The sequence below is a fragment of the Onychostoma macrolepis genome, chromosome 23, assembly GCF_012432095.1.
Source record: "Onychostoma macrolepis isolate SWU-2019 chromosome 23, ASM1243209v1, whole genome shotgun sequence".
Taxonomy (NCBI): domain Eukaryota; kingdom Metazoa; phylum Chordata; class Actinopteri; order Cypriniformes; family Cyprinidae; genus Onychostoma; species Onychostoma macrolepis.
This window is the reverse complement of record NC_081177.1, coordinates 6,753,344-6,768,318: the sequence shown is the minus strand read 5'-3', so window position 1 is coordinate 6,768,318 and position 14,975 is coordinate 6,753,344. Positions and strand designations below refer to the sequence as shown.

General features: G+C 36.7%; 1 protein-coding gene across 1 annotated transcript; it reads left to right on the top strand.

The window, feature by feature from the left end:
- The first annotated feature begins 7,463 nt into the window (after positions 1-7,463).
- Positions 7,464-12,705, top strand: LOC131532274 (protein-glutamine gamma-glutamyltransferase K-like). Its single transcript, XM_058763795.1, has 13 exons — positions 7,464-7,995; positions 8,121-8,312; positions 8,437-8,688; positions 8,763-8,881; positions 9,225-9,332; positions 9,831-10,008; positions 10,101-10,239; positions 10,330-10,522; positions 10,613-10,766; positions 10,902-11,186; positions 11,313-11,473; positions 11,565-11,701; positions 12,323-12,705. Exons 1-13 carry the CDS (start codon positions 7,464-7,466, stop codon positions 12,468-12,470), a joined length of 2,598 nt encoding a protein of 865 aa, XP_058619778.1. The 3' UTR covers positions 12,471-12,705.
- Positions 12,706-14,975: the final 2,270 nt, after the last annotated feature.

Here is a 14,975-nt window from a genome sequence, read left to right as displayed (position 1 = left end):
GGCCTCTAGATTACGCTTATTTTACCAAAATAAAATCTTATCATGCCTTGATTTTTAATTATTTCATTAGGACAGAAAGGTCAGACTTTGCTTAGACAAAGTCTTGTCACTTAACAGAAATAATGTACAGTACAGAACATAAAGTCATGGTGCAGTGGAAAAAGAATGAATTTTGTGTATGACTCCCATGAGCTTGAAGGACTGCATCCATATGTCTCGGCAATGACTCAAATAACTTATGAATAAAGTCATCTGGAATGGCAAAGAAAGCATTCTTGCATCATCAAGATTCTTTGGTTTCATCTTTAATGCCTCCTCCTTCATCTTACCCCAGACATGCTCAATAATGTTCATGTCTGATGACTGGGCTGGTCAATCCTGCAGCACCTTGACCTTTGCTTTCAGGAACTTTGATGTGGAGGCTGAAGTATGAGAAGGAGCGCCATCCTGCTGAAGAATTTGCCCTCTCCTGTGGTTTGGAATGTAATGGGCAGCAAGAATGTCTTGATACCTCAGGCTGTTGATGTTGCCAACCACTGTGCAGATCTCTCGCACACCCCCATACTGAATGTAACCCCCAACCATGATTCTTCCTCCACCGAACTTGACTGTTTTCTGTGTGAATCTTGGGTTCCAATAGGTCTTCTGCAGTATTTGCGACGATTGGGATTCAGTTCAATAGATGATTCATCAGAAAAATCAACCTTCTGCCACTTTTCCACAGTCCATCCTTCCTGCAAGCTGTGGGCCTTGGCAAATGCAACACGATTTTTTAGTTGTTTTCTGTTTAATGCTGGTTTCTGAGCACTAATTCGGCCATTGAGACTACTGCATGAGAGAATTCGACAAACTGTTCTTGTAGATACAGGGGTTTCTGGTGACCAGTTGTTATGTAGCTCTGCTGCAGTTGAAAAAGGGCTGGCCCTGGACTGTCGAACCAACAAACGGTCCTCTCGAACTTCTCCAGTTTCTTTAAATCTTTTTCTTATCCTCTCCACTTGACGTTTAGATACATTAAAGATGTCTGCCACCTCAGCAGGAGACTTGGTCTTCAGGCTCTTGATGATCAGCACTTTGGTCTGTGGTTGAATCTTTGGCATGCTGTCAGAGGTCAGGATGCATTTCAAATGAAGGTTGGGTGTGCTGGGGTTCTTCTTCTACACACCTGGGAATGTGTTAATTACAGTATTTGTCACAGGTGACGCGCTAATCTGTGATTGGTTGAATCCTTTATGGATGTGACAAGACTTTTGTCTAAGCAAAGTCTGACCTTTCTGTCCTAATGAAATTATTCAAAATCAAGGCATGATAAGATTTTATTTTGCTAAAATAAGCGTAATCTAGAGGCCTTTGCCTTTCATATAAGCCACTTCTGATTCCAAATGATCAGCTAGAAGTCAAGTTATTATTTGTTGTTCCTACAACTTGGATAGGCGACAAGACTTTTGTCAGGGGGTGTATGTGTACATGTAGTAGCACAAACAACTATAGTGTGTGTGTGTTTTATGAGCACAATGCATTTAACATAATTATGAATTTGAAAATACAAAGAAATGCATACCTGGCAGCAGAGAGACATACAACATCACGTGAGAGTTCTGGATGCAGAGCTCCTGAGACTCACACACAGTCTGGGAATTTTCTGGTTACAGAATCCCAAAATGCTATTTTTCCTTCACTTATATATCAGGCTAGAACAAAGAAATTTTCAAATTAGTTGTAAAAACATAAAAGACCTTTTGGTTGGTCAAAATCACCTGTACTGTAAAAAATATTTGTATTGTAATTTTAACTGTATAATTTTGTAAAAACGCTATGGAAAAAAACTGTTAATATGTTAACGGTAAGTTCCCGTACTATATACAGGGGAAAACTGTAAAATATCTAACCAGACATTTCATGTAATTTTACAGTAAATGCTATTAATTGTACAGTTTTTAGAAGTAAAAAAGAACAAATAAATGTATAATTTACAGTCAAAAACTGTAAACTGATATTCCCAGAATTCCCTGTGTGACACTCCACATTTGAAAGTATTTTGTTTAAATAATCATGTTTTTTTAATAGTTTTTGTTATCAGTTATGTACATTTGGGCTTTATGTTACATCTTCTGTTGTTTAATGAAAGTTTATTGCATTATTTAAGTATCATGTGTGTTACCATGATGGTGTTTTGTGTTTGCATGAATGACTCTGTGCCCCTTCTATATATTAGTATATACTTCTGCTTGTGGCGAAGCTAATTGTGATGATCTTTGACTCTTCATGTGGCTTTCTCTTTTACCCCCTGCATTATTATGGTGGTTGTCAGTATGTTAAAGGTACAAAACAGATTTTAATAGCAGTGTGTGTTGTTGAATTTACTGGTTTACATTCAAATTTTCTTGTTTGTAAATTACAGTTTTATACTGTAAAACTTACAGTTTTTGGCCATAAAGGAGAGAAGTTTGGGCAAGGCATTGTCCTTTGCGCTTTCCTTGAGATCTTTTCTCCAGATTAGTGAATTGATCACAAATTCAAAAACGAAAGTTAAGATAATAGATAATTAGATAATATATCTCCCAATATCAAAGCTGTCTTGGGCTGGGCTGTGTAGCTGTAACCATCCCTTAGCTCTAAAAATTTTGTCTTTATTTGCACTTTGAATATTGAAAGAGTACTTTGAGGTAACACTTTACAATACGGGTGCACAAATATGCATTAAATAATGTTTAACTAATGCACAGATAATGTATAACTCATGATGAACTAAACCATTTATTAATGATTACTGCATCAGCAACTAATGAACATTCGATATGATTCAAATATTAAATAATCAATAAATTGTTATTAGTTAAATGTGTCATAATGTATTAATTACCTAATAACTTATTTTATTAAGTAATGAAGTAAATTCATATGTTAATTACCACATTGGGTTGAAGGCATGCCTTTAAACTTCCAGTTGTCTGCTTTAATTAATCATTAGCTAATGATTTGCAAAGGTATCATTATGTTATGACTTTACTTGTTGAGGCACATAACTATTAACTAATTGTTAAATAATATGTCATCGTGGTTATAGATTTTGAATTAGTTAGTTAGTCATGTGCCTCAACAAGTAAAGTCACACCATAATGATACCCATGCAAATCATTAGCTAATGATTAATTAAAGCAGACAACTGGAAGTTGAAATGCATGCTTGAACCCATTGTGGTAATTAAGACATGAATTTACACTATTAGTTAATATAATATGTCATTAGGGAATTAATACTTTATGACACATTTAACCAATAACAATTTATTGATTACTTGAATAGAATGTTCATTTGTTGCTGATGCAGTAATCGTTAATAAATGGTTTAGTTCTTCATGAGTTATACATTAACTCATGATTATCTGTGCATTTGTTAAGCATGAATTAATGCATATTAGTGTCACTGTATTGTAAAGTGTTTCCTACTTTGATTATGGTTGCACTTGTTGTTTGTGCTTAATAAGACTAAGAAAAATGTATTTGTTTTTATACTGTTTTTATTTCTATGTTCAATTTGTGGACAGGAGTTCAGAGGTCACACAGCTTCAATCAAGTTCTTGAAGCTCGTAATTCATGTACAGTTCTAAGGTCTGAAGAGACTGAAATCATACAGGATAGAAGCCAGTCAGTTGAGTTTGTGGCAAAACCTTTTCATATCATTGTCTTATCATTGATTCATTGACATTCATACAACTGGATATCATTGTCTTTTATTTAATTCATACTAGGAATTCATACTAGGAAAGTAGAACTTAAATGATATTCATTACAAGATGATTAGTTAAAACATTTCAAAATGCACCTGCAGACTTTTTTTTTCTAATCATAGTTTTTGTCATTGGGGATTTGTGAAAAATACTGTATAAAAATCTCATCTCGTTCTTATTTTGATATCTTCTGTCATGTCTTGTCTCGCAGTGAGTGGATTCTAACTTAAGCACCTATGATTGACCATTGTGTTCAAGAAATCAACAGATATGTCTGTGATTGGCTACATTGCTCAACGCTATAGAAACACGTTGAAAATGGAAACCTTTGATGCTCTTCAGAGCGCAAAAACAAATGCGCACTGGATCGTTTGCCAAATCTGTTTTGCCAATATGCTATTTTTCCAGCTTCAGCTGAGGGTTCTCTTGCTTGCCTTTGAGCTAGCACCACTGTAGATCTGGGCCTGTATGACCATTTAGACAACAGCTCAATAACTTATTTTCATAACTTTCAGTAGACCCGTCTATTGCATTACGATTGCAAGCAGTATCAATAATGACAAAATGTAATGTGAAGTCAAATGTCCCGGTGTGTTTTCTATTTAAAAAAATGTTCTATGTGCTTCATGGAGTTTTGATGTTTTTTATGGACTCGATAGTGTTTCTTAAATGTTGTGATTAAGAAACAATATCGAAACAATATTGAGAAACAAATTTAAGCTATAGCCAATCAAAGGCTCTATTTAGATAGATGCATATTATGTAGATATTCTTCACTTGCTTTAAATATTTTTAAGTAATAAATGGAAAGCAAAGTTACGTTTGTATTGCTATATTCTATTTTCTCAATAGATCTCCGATTTGATCTGGTGTTTTTTGACAAGTAACTAGTACTTTAAGTAGTTTTTGAGAAGAGTACTTTTTACTTTTACTTAATTACTTTTTTAACACATGCACTTTTACTTGAAATTGAGTATTATTTCAGCAGTAGTCTATAGAGTATTTGAGTACAAATTTTCAGTATTTATTCCATGACTGCTTACAACAGCAAAAGAACCAAAACCCACAACAACACTGACCAAGCAAATAAATATAGTAAACAATATGATAAAAAAGACAAATTATTTTTGTGTTCTTGTCACAAAATTATGTTTTATTACAGTATGGACACACACAATACAGTACGAACACACACTTGCACACACAGAAACGTGTTGTCAGTGATGCTCTGATGATTTTATCTGTAAAATAGTTTAGCAAGCTACATGACATTTCTCAAGGTAATAACTCTCTCTCTCTCTCTTTAATAGCTTTGATAGCAGACTAAAGCAGTTGTAACTTGTTATTGTTCAAACCTCTGTTACTAGGTCTAAAATTACATTTTGAAATTAGCAACGGAGGTGTGGGATGAGATGCGTAAGAAGTTAATCCTACATACAAGAGCGTTTTAAGGACAAAAACCTGATGTATTGAAATACAAAATCTGAACAATATTTGAGGTGTGGTAAGCATAGTATAAGCAGAATAATTGACATCGCAACTGGGTTGTAGGTTGCCAGGTTGAGGACACAAATGGGTTGAAATTTGTATGATGTGTCAATTGTATGAGTAGGATGTGTTTCATACAAGATCGAGCAACTGGACATCCTTGGAATAATATATTGACACGATTATTATACATATAATGAGGTTTGGGCCATACAAATTGTGGGAGTTTCCTGGGAGATACAACAAAATGGGAGGGGGGCCAGAGATGAGTGTGAAATACGGGAGACTCCCGGGAAAAAACACTTCAGGTGTGCATGATTTTCTAATAAGTCAACGGCCCGTCGCCAATTATTCCTTGCATATAAAATGGTCTGACATAATATACCGCTGAGTAAGTCCATCCAGTCTATAAGACTATCCAAGTGTTATCCAGTTTTCCAGAATCACTAAACACACTATAGTTATGTCATATCTATTTGCTTAAATCCTTGTAGAGTCATTGTTCCTTTAAAAATGTACTGGACTGATGATTTATGGATGATTTTTGGTCATTTTGATTAAATTGGCCTTATTAAGGCTATTTCTCCTTATTTTCTCATATGTCTTCTGGGTGGAGCATGAGGTTCAGGTCGGGGATGATGAACAATTATGTTATATTAAAAAAATAATAATAATCATGACATGTTTGATCAATCCAAAGGTACATACTGAATTCAAGTTACAAAATCATATTCCTTACCTCCACTTCAAATAAGAAACATCTCTTTCCTCATTACTTCAGGGGCCGCTGTAGGGGCCTGAAGCAACATTTTATCTTCTGTCAGGGAAAAGGAAAAAAAGAAATTAAAGATAAAAACGTGACAATTTAACATATTTTTTCATTAATTCTCTTGCATAAGAATTTCCATACTCTGCTTTCCAATTTTATGAGTCATTCTATTTAATAACTGACTAAAAGTCATACATCAAAGAGTCGTCCTTGTTCTGAAAATCATGAGAAATAAATGTAAGAATAATGGACTCTTAACTATAATCCAATAATCCACTATTACTGTATGTATCAGAGCTAATTTTGCTTTAAACCTCTTATTTAATCTTTATGTTGAAAGGAGCTCCATTCTTTCAAATGTATGTTATAGAATAAATAAATTAATAATAATAATAATAATAAAAAGATTTTCTGCCTTGCATCTCTTAACATGCTCTCTTAATATAACAAGATTAACAAACAGGGTCAGTAAGAAATAAACAGACATACTTTACTTACAAAATGTTTCTGATAACTTTGGGAGAATACTAATATATATATATATATATATATATTATACATATATATATATATATATATATATATATACACTCAATTCAAGATATACTGTAAGAATGACTAAATAAAATGAGAATATTTAGTATATGATCATATTAGTTTTACTACTGTTCTCTACATCTTATTCGCTTCGCTCACGTCCGATGTAGACAAGGTATTAATCTGGAAAATAACTAGAAAATTACTCAAAGTTTAAAGTTTAAAAATTCAGAACAATTAAACTAAGATCTTAATTTCTCCCATTAATTAGTAAAAATTAACATGACTCAAAATCCTTTCATCTCTTTCTTAAGAGAACAATTACTCACACTCTTCAGCTATGAGCTGTGGATGGGGAGGAGATGGAGATGTAGTATAAATATCTCGTCTGCTGTGGAGACAAACAACAGGTTGAGCAACGAGCTGGTTAAAGCAGGACTTACTGTTCACTTGCTGCAGACCTTCAAGTTTTTGGTTCAGTTTCTCTTGAACAGACAAGAACTAAAACCATGTAAGTAATCATCTCAGACACTGTTTGAAACTTATTATGAATTGCTATTAGAAAGCTGACATCTAGAATTCATAGGCTGCTTTTGTGCATCAAAAGTTGGTTAAAAACCCAACAACATCTTTAGCGGATTATTATTTCTGAAGACTTTTCTTTTCTGGTATGATTATATAGTTATGGTTGTATGGTTATATAGTTAAAAAAAAAAAAAGTGCCTTTTGGGAACAGCCTAATGTTCTCAAGAAACCAAACTAATGTTAGGATGATATGTTTTTGCTGTCCAGTAAAAACAGCTTAAAAAGAAACTGGAGATCTGATTTTTTTTTTTTTTTTTTTAGGAACAAAGAGACCTTATTCATGAATTTATTAACCATCTACTGACCGATTACAGATCATACTCATGTCTCTCATTTCTTTCATTTTTGCGCAGCATGCCTTTTGCATACAACCCATGCAAAAGCCTCTGCAGCGTTGGCCGTTTCCCAGCCATTAGACTGCAGGACGATCACTACAGGAGAGCAGGATGCTACTCATCGGTTTACAACAACCCTTCCATTAACCCATGTGCTATCTCTTATGCTCACCCATATGTTAACTCTGGTGTTAACCCTTACGCTATGTCTTATGCTCACCCATATGTTAACTCTGGTGTTAACCCTTACGCTATGTCTTATGCTCACCCATATGTTAACTCTGGTGTTAACTCTTACGCTATGTCTTTTGCTCACCCATATGTTAACTCTGGTGTTAACCCTTACGCTATCTCTTATTCTCACCCATATGTTGACTCTGGTGTTGACTCATACGTCAGCCCTTATGTTAACTCATGCGCTACTCCTTTCGTTACTCCACACACTACTTCTTGCAGCTCTGTCACTACAAGCCATGAATATGAGAAAAAGGAAGTTGTTGTCAAGGGATATGTGGATGATTTCGCAGGCACACGAGTCTGTGGAGTAGAGAGTAAGAGACTTTGTGTTTTCTGTTTCTTTGTTCTGCAGTGCATGATGGGAAATGTGTTATTCTTACTCATAACTTATTTGTTTGATAATAAATTACCTGTTTTCTGCTTTTTTTCATTTTCTCAGGTGCTCTCCTCCGGGTGAGTAAGGTTGACCTTATCACATGCAGGACTGGACTGAATCGTCAGGAGCATCACACACATTTTTTCCATGATGATCGTCTCATCGTCCGCAGAGGACAGTCTTTCAATATGTGGGTTGATCTGTGCCGTCCTTTCAATCCCAGTTCTGACAAGCTTCACCTGGAGCTCAAACTAGGTTGGTTATGACCAAAGAATGCGGAAACATGGCAAGAAATAACATGTACAGGAAGAAAACGTGAGAAGCTGAACCAACATTTCTACCATCATTGAAATCTCTTGTTCTTCTGTGTGTTTTACAGGTCACATCCCATCCATCCGGGACGGCACACATGTGATCGTTCCAATAGTGGAAGAATTCAGTAGTGGCTGCTGGGGGGCAAAGATTGTGGAACGAGTACAAAACCGAATCAGACTGTCTGTGCACTCTCTTTCGACTGCTTGCGTTGGACGATACCAACTCAGTGTCGTGACACACTGTGCAGGAGGCAGATTCACTTTACCTTATGTTCCTGAAAATGACATTTACATGCTGTTCAACCCCTGGTGTAAAGGTATGCGTTTCATTACACTTTAAAATAATCATGAACCTGAATATTTGCTTAAAGTGCAATGTTCTCTTTATCAGATGACTGTGTGTACCTGAGTGATGAGGCGGAGAGAGCTGAGTATGTGCTGAATGACATGGGCAGAATCTACTATGGAACTAAGCAGCAGATTGGCTGCAAAACATGGCACTTTGGTCAAGTAAGGGCCAGACTTTCACTAACTCATTACAAAAGTGCTTACACCTGAGTTAACATTATGTCAGAGAGCCGCTGTGAATCCACTGATTTCAGTGGGAATAGTGTGTCACAAGAAAATGGCACAAACAACAAAATTTTTATTTTTCTAGTTTCTATGTGACCCCATAAATAACAAGGGTGTGCATTAAAAGTGTTGGAACCTATTGGGGTTTCTGCTGGAAATGTCTTTTGAAATTCCATTTCTCTTGAAGCATCTGAGATATAATTCTACAGAATAAGCTCTACTCTACAAGAGACAGCATGGCAAATTTTTCAATTTCCTCTCTCCTGTGTCTGATTTTTAGTTTGAGGAGGGAATCTTGCCTGCATGTATGTATGTGTTGGAGAGGAGCGGTACACCTTGCTCAGGATGGGCAAACCCCATTAACATTTCCAGAGTGTTGTCTGACATGGTGAGTCTTCATTTTCTTCTTATCAATACCCTGATTTCATGTTGGAAAGCCTTTACAATGTTCTGATTTGTTCTCTTCTGAGTGTGGTTTCTGCATTAGGGAGCAGTATGTACAGATAATTAACACGGCCAATTCATCATCAGTAATTACATCACCTATCCAATCAGCACGAGAGAGAACCCCTATAAATAATCAAAGCAGTCTTACCTTCAATATCTCGCGTCTTCCAGCATCCCTCCACCACCCTGACTCCTCACCTTCATGCCCGTTTCTACCCCAGCACAGGGAGGAGCACTCGGGGGGAACGCTCTGGGTCCGGGCTAAATGCCGAGCTCGGACCCCTCTCCCTGGACAGGGGGAGTACCCTGGGCTCGGGAGTAATTACCGAGCTCAGAGCCCTCTCCCTGGACAGCACACCAAATATGCATAACCTTTACTCAGTTTATTATATGTAAGTGTGAACTCGTGAAAATAGTTTTAATCATCTCTCCTTGTCAGGTTATTGCCAACAAAAACTGTGGTGTGCTGATGGGTAACTGGTCAAACTGCTATGGAGATGGAATTGCTCCGACATCCTGGTGCAGCAGCAGTGCCATCCTGAGACAATACTACAAATGTGGAGGAATACCTGTCAGATATGGACAGAGCTTGGCCTTTGCTGGAGTCACCAACACACGTAAGACTTCCTGCAGACTGGACGAGGAGAAAAAGTTTTGAGAAAATGATTGTAGATGTAATGCACTTATATTCTTCTTCTCTTTCTCGTAGTGTTGAGGTGTTTGGGTATTCCTGCTCGCCCAGTTTCAAACTTCTTTTCTGCTCATGACACTGATGTTAGTTTGACAACTGACGTCTATTTCGATGAGAAATTCCAGCTGATGGACCACATGAACCGTGATTCAATCTGGTAAGTGACATTACCGTTTGTGATGTCCTAAAGAGTTCCTCTGAATGTGCATTATGTGTTTATATTTCTTTCATGTTCTCTTCCATGTAGGAACTACCACGTGTGGAATGAGGCCTGGATGACTAGATCAGACCTACCATCTGGTTTCGGAGGTTGGCAGGTGCTTGATTCCACTCCTCAACTGACCAGCCAGGGCTTATTCCGCTGCGGCCCCACCTCTGTTGCTGCGATCCGCAGCGGGCAGGTCTTCATGAAGCATAATGCGCCCTTCATTTTCGCCGAAGTGCGTTAATTCCTTTAACTTACCATTGTATCATACAGTGATTATAATGACATATAACTTATGATTCTTGTTTGTCTCTTTGTGCTCTAGGTGAATAATGATAAAGTTTACTGGCAGCGGAGATGTGATGGTACATTTGGTGTTGTCCACGTTGAGAAGGATGTAGTAGGTCACTGCATCAGCACCAAGGCTATCGGCTCAGATCAACGTATAGACATCACAAACCTCTACAAACACCCACTTGGTAAAAACCACATGCATGTCTCTTAAAACATCCAGTTCAGCTCTCAACACCATGGTGCTTATACTAGTGATGAAGGTTGGTGTTTCTTCTGTGATTCATTCCTCTCTAAATTTTCCTTCTACTTTCATTGATTAGGTTCTTCTGAGAAGTTAACTGCTTTGGAAACAGCTGTTCGTCATGGCTTAAGAAGATCTACATACCCACTGCCCAGTGCTGCGGATGTTGTCTGTGAAGTTAGCCTGAAAGGGGATGGACCATATATTGGCAAAGAAGCCGTGCTTTGCATCAATCTAAGAAACAATTGCAGCTCAGCTCGTAGCATCACCCTCCACAGCCACGCTGCAGCCATGTACTACACCGGAGTAAGGAAGACCTTCCTGAAGAGAGACCACACATGCATTGAGCTCAATTCCTCTGAATGTGAGTAATTAAAAAAAAAGAATTGTAACAGTTGCAATAGATGAGACCTCCCAGTTGCTAAAACATAGTTTATGGGTAAAGAGACCTGAGAATTCATTCAATATTTGTCACGTTTAACCACTATAGGCAGAACTCTGGATTGGACCCTTAGTTATGAAGAGTATAGGGAACACGTGGTGGATCACGCCTCACTGATGCTCAACCTCTTTGGACATGTGACTCAGACTAAGCAGGTTCTGGCCACCCAGTACAGCTTCAGACTGCGCACACCAGACCTTGTTATCGCTGTGAGTTCAAAGTTATGGTTCAACTGATAAATCTTTTGATTGTTTGGAATCTTTTAGTGCTAAATTGTGTCTTGTATGTGGTTCTTCTCAGCCTGTTTGTGATGCTGTCTTGGGTCAAGAAGTGCCAGTCAAAGTCACTTTCCAGAATCCACTGCCTTGTGTCCTGAGGAACAGTGTATTCCGTTTTGCGGGACTTGGACTGCCGCATGCCAGAGTTGTCAACTATGGGTAAAATTAATTCCATTAATTGTTTAATTAAATGTGACCCTGCACCACAAAACCAGTCTTTAGTCGCTGGGTATATTTGTTGCAATAGCCTTAAGTACCATGCAATATACATTGTATGGGTCAAAATTATTGATTTTTCTTTTATGCCAAAAATCATTAGGACATTATGTAAAGAGCATGTTCCATGAAGATATTTTGTATATTTCCTACTGTAAATATATTAAAACTTAACTTTTGATTAGTAATATGCATTTCTAAGAACTTCATTTGGACAACTTTAAAGGCGATTTTATCAATATTTAATTTTTTTTTGCACCCTCAGATTCCAGATTTTCAAATAGTTGTATCTCGGCCAAATATTGCCCTACCATAACAAACCATACAAATCTTATTTATTCAGCTTTCAGATGATGTACAAATATCAATTTCGAAAAATTGACCCTTATTGACGGTTTTGTGGTCCATGGTCACAAATAATAAATTCATTTTGCATTCTTTTTAATTTTCACTTAATTATATAAATTATTATTGCTAAACAGTGATTATTTTTTAAATTAAAAAAAAGAAAGTACAATATAATAATCACAGTAGTATTAAATAATCTTTTTCTTTCTTTCACAGTGACATTGCAGGGCATGCCACAGTGTGCCTGACGGAGAAGTTTATTCCCAAGTGTCACGGCTCACATAAACTTCTGGCCTCATTTGATTCTCCTCAGCTCACTCAGGTGCATGGATGCGCCAACATTGCTGTCAAACAGCACTGTTAAACCAATCAAATTACTAAAACAAACGTCAAGGAATTGTCATGGCTCCGCTGAATATAAAGCACTAACATAAAACTGAATTGCAGAATTAGATAACGGCTGTTAGTTTCTCTTAACCTACAAGCTGTAAACATTAAACTTCTCACAGTGCATTTAGTCATGATGCAGGCCAATTGCACTTACGCTTTACACAAGACACTGTTGTCTTTTCATCTTTTCTGATTTTTTTATTTTTTGGGGGGGGGGGAATTGGCATCTATGAGTTTGAGAGATTGCAAATGTCATTCTAAACAGTCATTAATCTTTTTTTTTTTTTTTTTCTCATTTGGAAACTCAAGTAATTGTTTCATGGTGTGGGTTACTCTGTCCTGTGTAGCTTCAGCTTCAAATAAAATATTTCCAGCATACTAAACTGTGTCAGTTTGTGATGTGTAATTGAGCAGGATCTATTAAAATGAGGCTTTATTCCCCTCTTGTCATTTAAATTTAGTAATACATTCTTGTCTTATATACTTTCCAGAACATAGAATTTAATATTTCCATAAATCCAAACTTTTGCAGACTGCTTGTTTCTAAAACCTCAAAATATTAATACAGAGCATTGCTTCGCTGCTATTAAAAGATAACATAAAACATTTCAAGTCAAAGAAAGAATCAAAACAGAACTGATACTATGTATAGTCTTAAAAATATATATAAAATGGTCTGACATAATCTACCGCTGGTCAAATCCATCCATTCTCATTCTTATAAGTAAACTAAAAGGTAATACAGATCCTAAGAATTTAGAGATATTTTGCACACTGTAGAGGTATAGTCAGTTCCCAGTGTCTTTCATGAAAATTGCCTTCTGTCCCAAAAGGTGTTAAATTCCAGTTGTTAGCTCCTGTCTCCATCTTGGAGGATGTTGGTCCTGGTCTGAGGTACTTAAGGAAATGTTGCAAAAGGATCAGGGCCTTCTGTAGCCGGAATGAGCCCATAGGATGAAGTGTTCGCACACTTCATACTATGTATTTTTCTCAAATCAGGTATGCTTACTCTTAGATTCATCTTTGAGATTTTGATGTTTTGTATTGATTTGATATCTTTGAATTGGCTGTATAATTGGCATAATACATATTTACCTGACTGATAATAAATTGTTATATTTGAATTTATTCTGACTTACTCTGAAATTATTTTCTCAAGTAGATTAAGTGAAGGCATGTGTTACTGCAAATCTGCGTCCAGGGTTAGTACATACTAAATCTCAGGTTAGATGGAGCATGGGGCACATCAGGTGAGATTATAGATTTCCGACTAACTGCTTGACTTTAGTTAAGTTGTTATACAGTTGAATCTACTATGGGGGGCTAGGTAAAATACTATCTAAATACTAGCATGGTTTGGGCATATTTCATAGTACTAGCCATAACCTCTGGTTATTGTCTAAGCTTTATTCAAGTTGTTATGCAGTTATACTAACTATAGGGGGCTAGATAAAAACACTATTGAAGTATCATAGTGCTAGCCATAACCTCTGATTATTGTTTGAGCTTTAACTAAGTTGTTACATGGGTGACTGTAGGGGGCTAAACAGAACCACTATTTAAATAATGGTAAGCATGGGCAACCTATTAAATAGTTAGTCATAACCTCTGACTAATGATCAGACTGGAGAGTTTGTGATCGTGGGGTACACGTAACTTACATCGGCCGGCATGATACACCCTGAGCGACATAGATTCCTAATGAACGAGTAAATATAAATTAAAGAATTAACTAGAATAATCAAATGTCAGAATAATTAGGGACAGATAAATGACCAATTTGCCTTTCAACCTAATTTCAAGGTCATAATAAAATGGAGTCAGATTAGTTAATAAAATGGAGTCAGATTTGAATTTAACCTAAATTTAATAACTTTGCGCGCTGAAAAGACCGAACACGCAGGAAACCTTCATCCACGATTGGATACCGTCCTTGGACCAAATTCATGGACCTTACAAAGTGGTGACCATCCTCCGTGATCTCCTAAGCAAGCGAGTGACGTCCTTTCAGCGCAATATGAACTGCACTGAACAAGAGGTTTGATCATCTCCTTCTCTTTCTCCAGCTGCTGTGGTAAGTCAATTCTTATTTGCCTTGTAGAAATATTGAGGGAAAGACAGACGCACCCCAAATATACACTTTTGTAGAATGAGCCGGAATGCTCATATTGTTAGACCGGAGACCGGAGAACGGAGAACGGATCCGGTGGGTTAGGAATTAGACAAAACAACTTATCAGGGACATGATAGTGGCAGCGTAGACAAGGAATGACATCCCTTGTTCTGAAATGGAAATATATCTTTGTTTGCCTAAGCAACAAGAGATGAAACTTAAAATTAGAATACCATCATCCAAATTATATTCTGGTACTCAACAGAGAGAAATTAGAAGCTAAAATTTGAATCTGCAAACTGCCTTCTCTATTGTTTTATGTGCTTCATTGCAACAAATGAGCAACTTTTTCATGAGAATGAACAA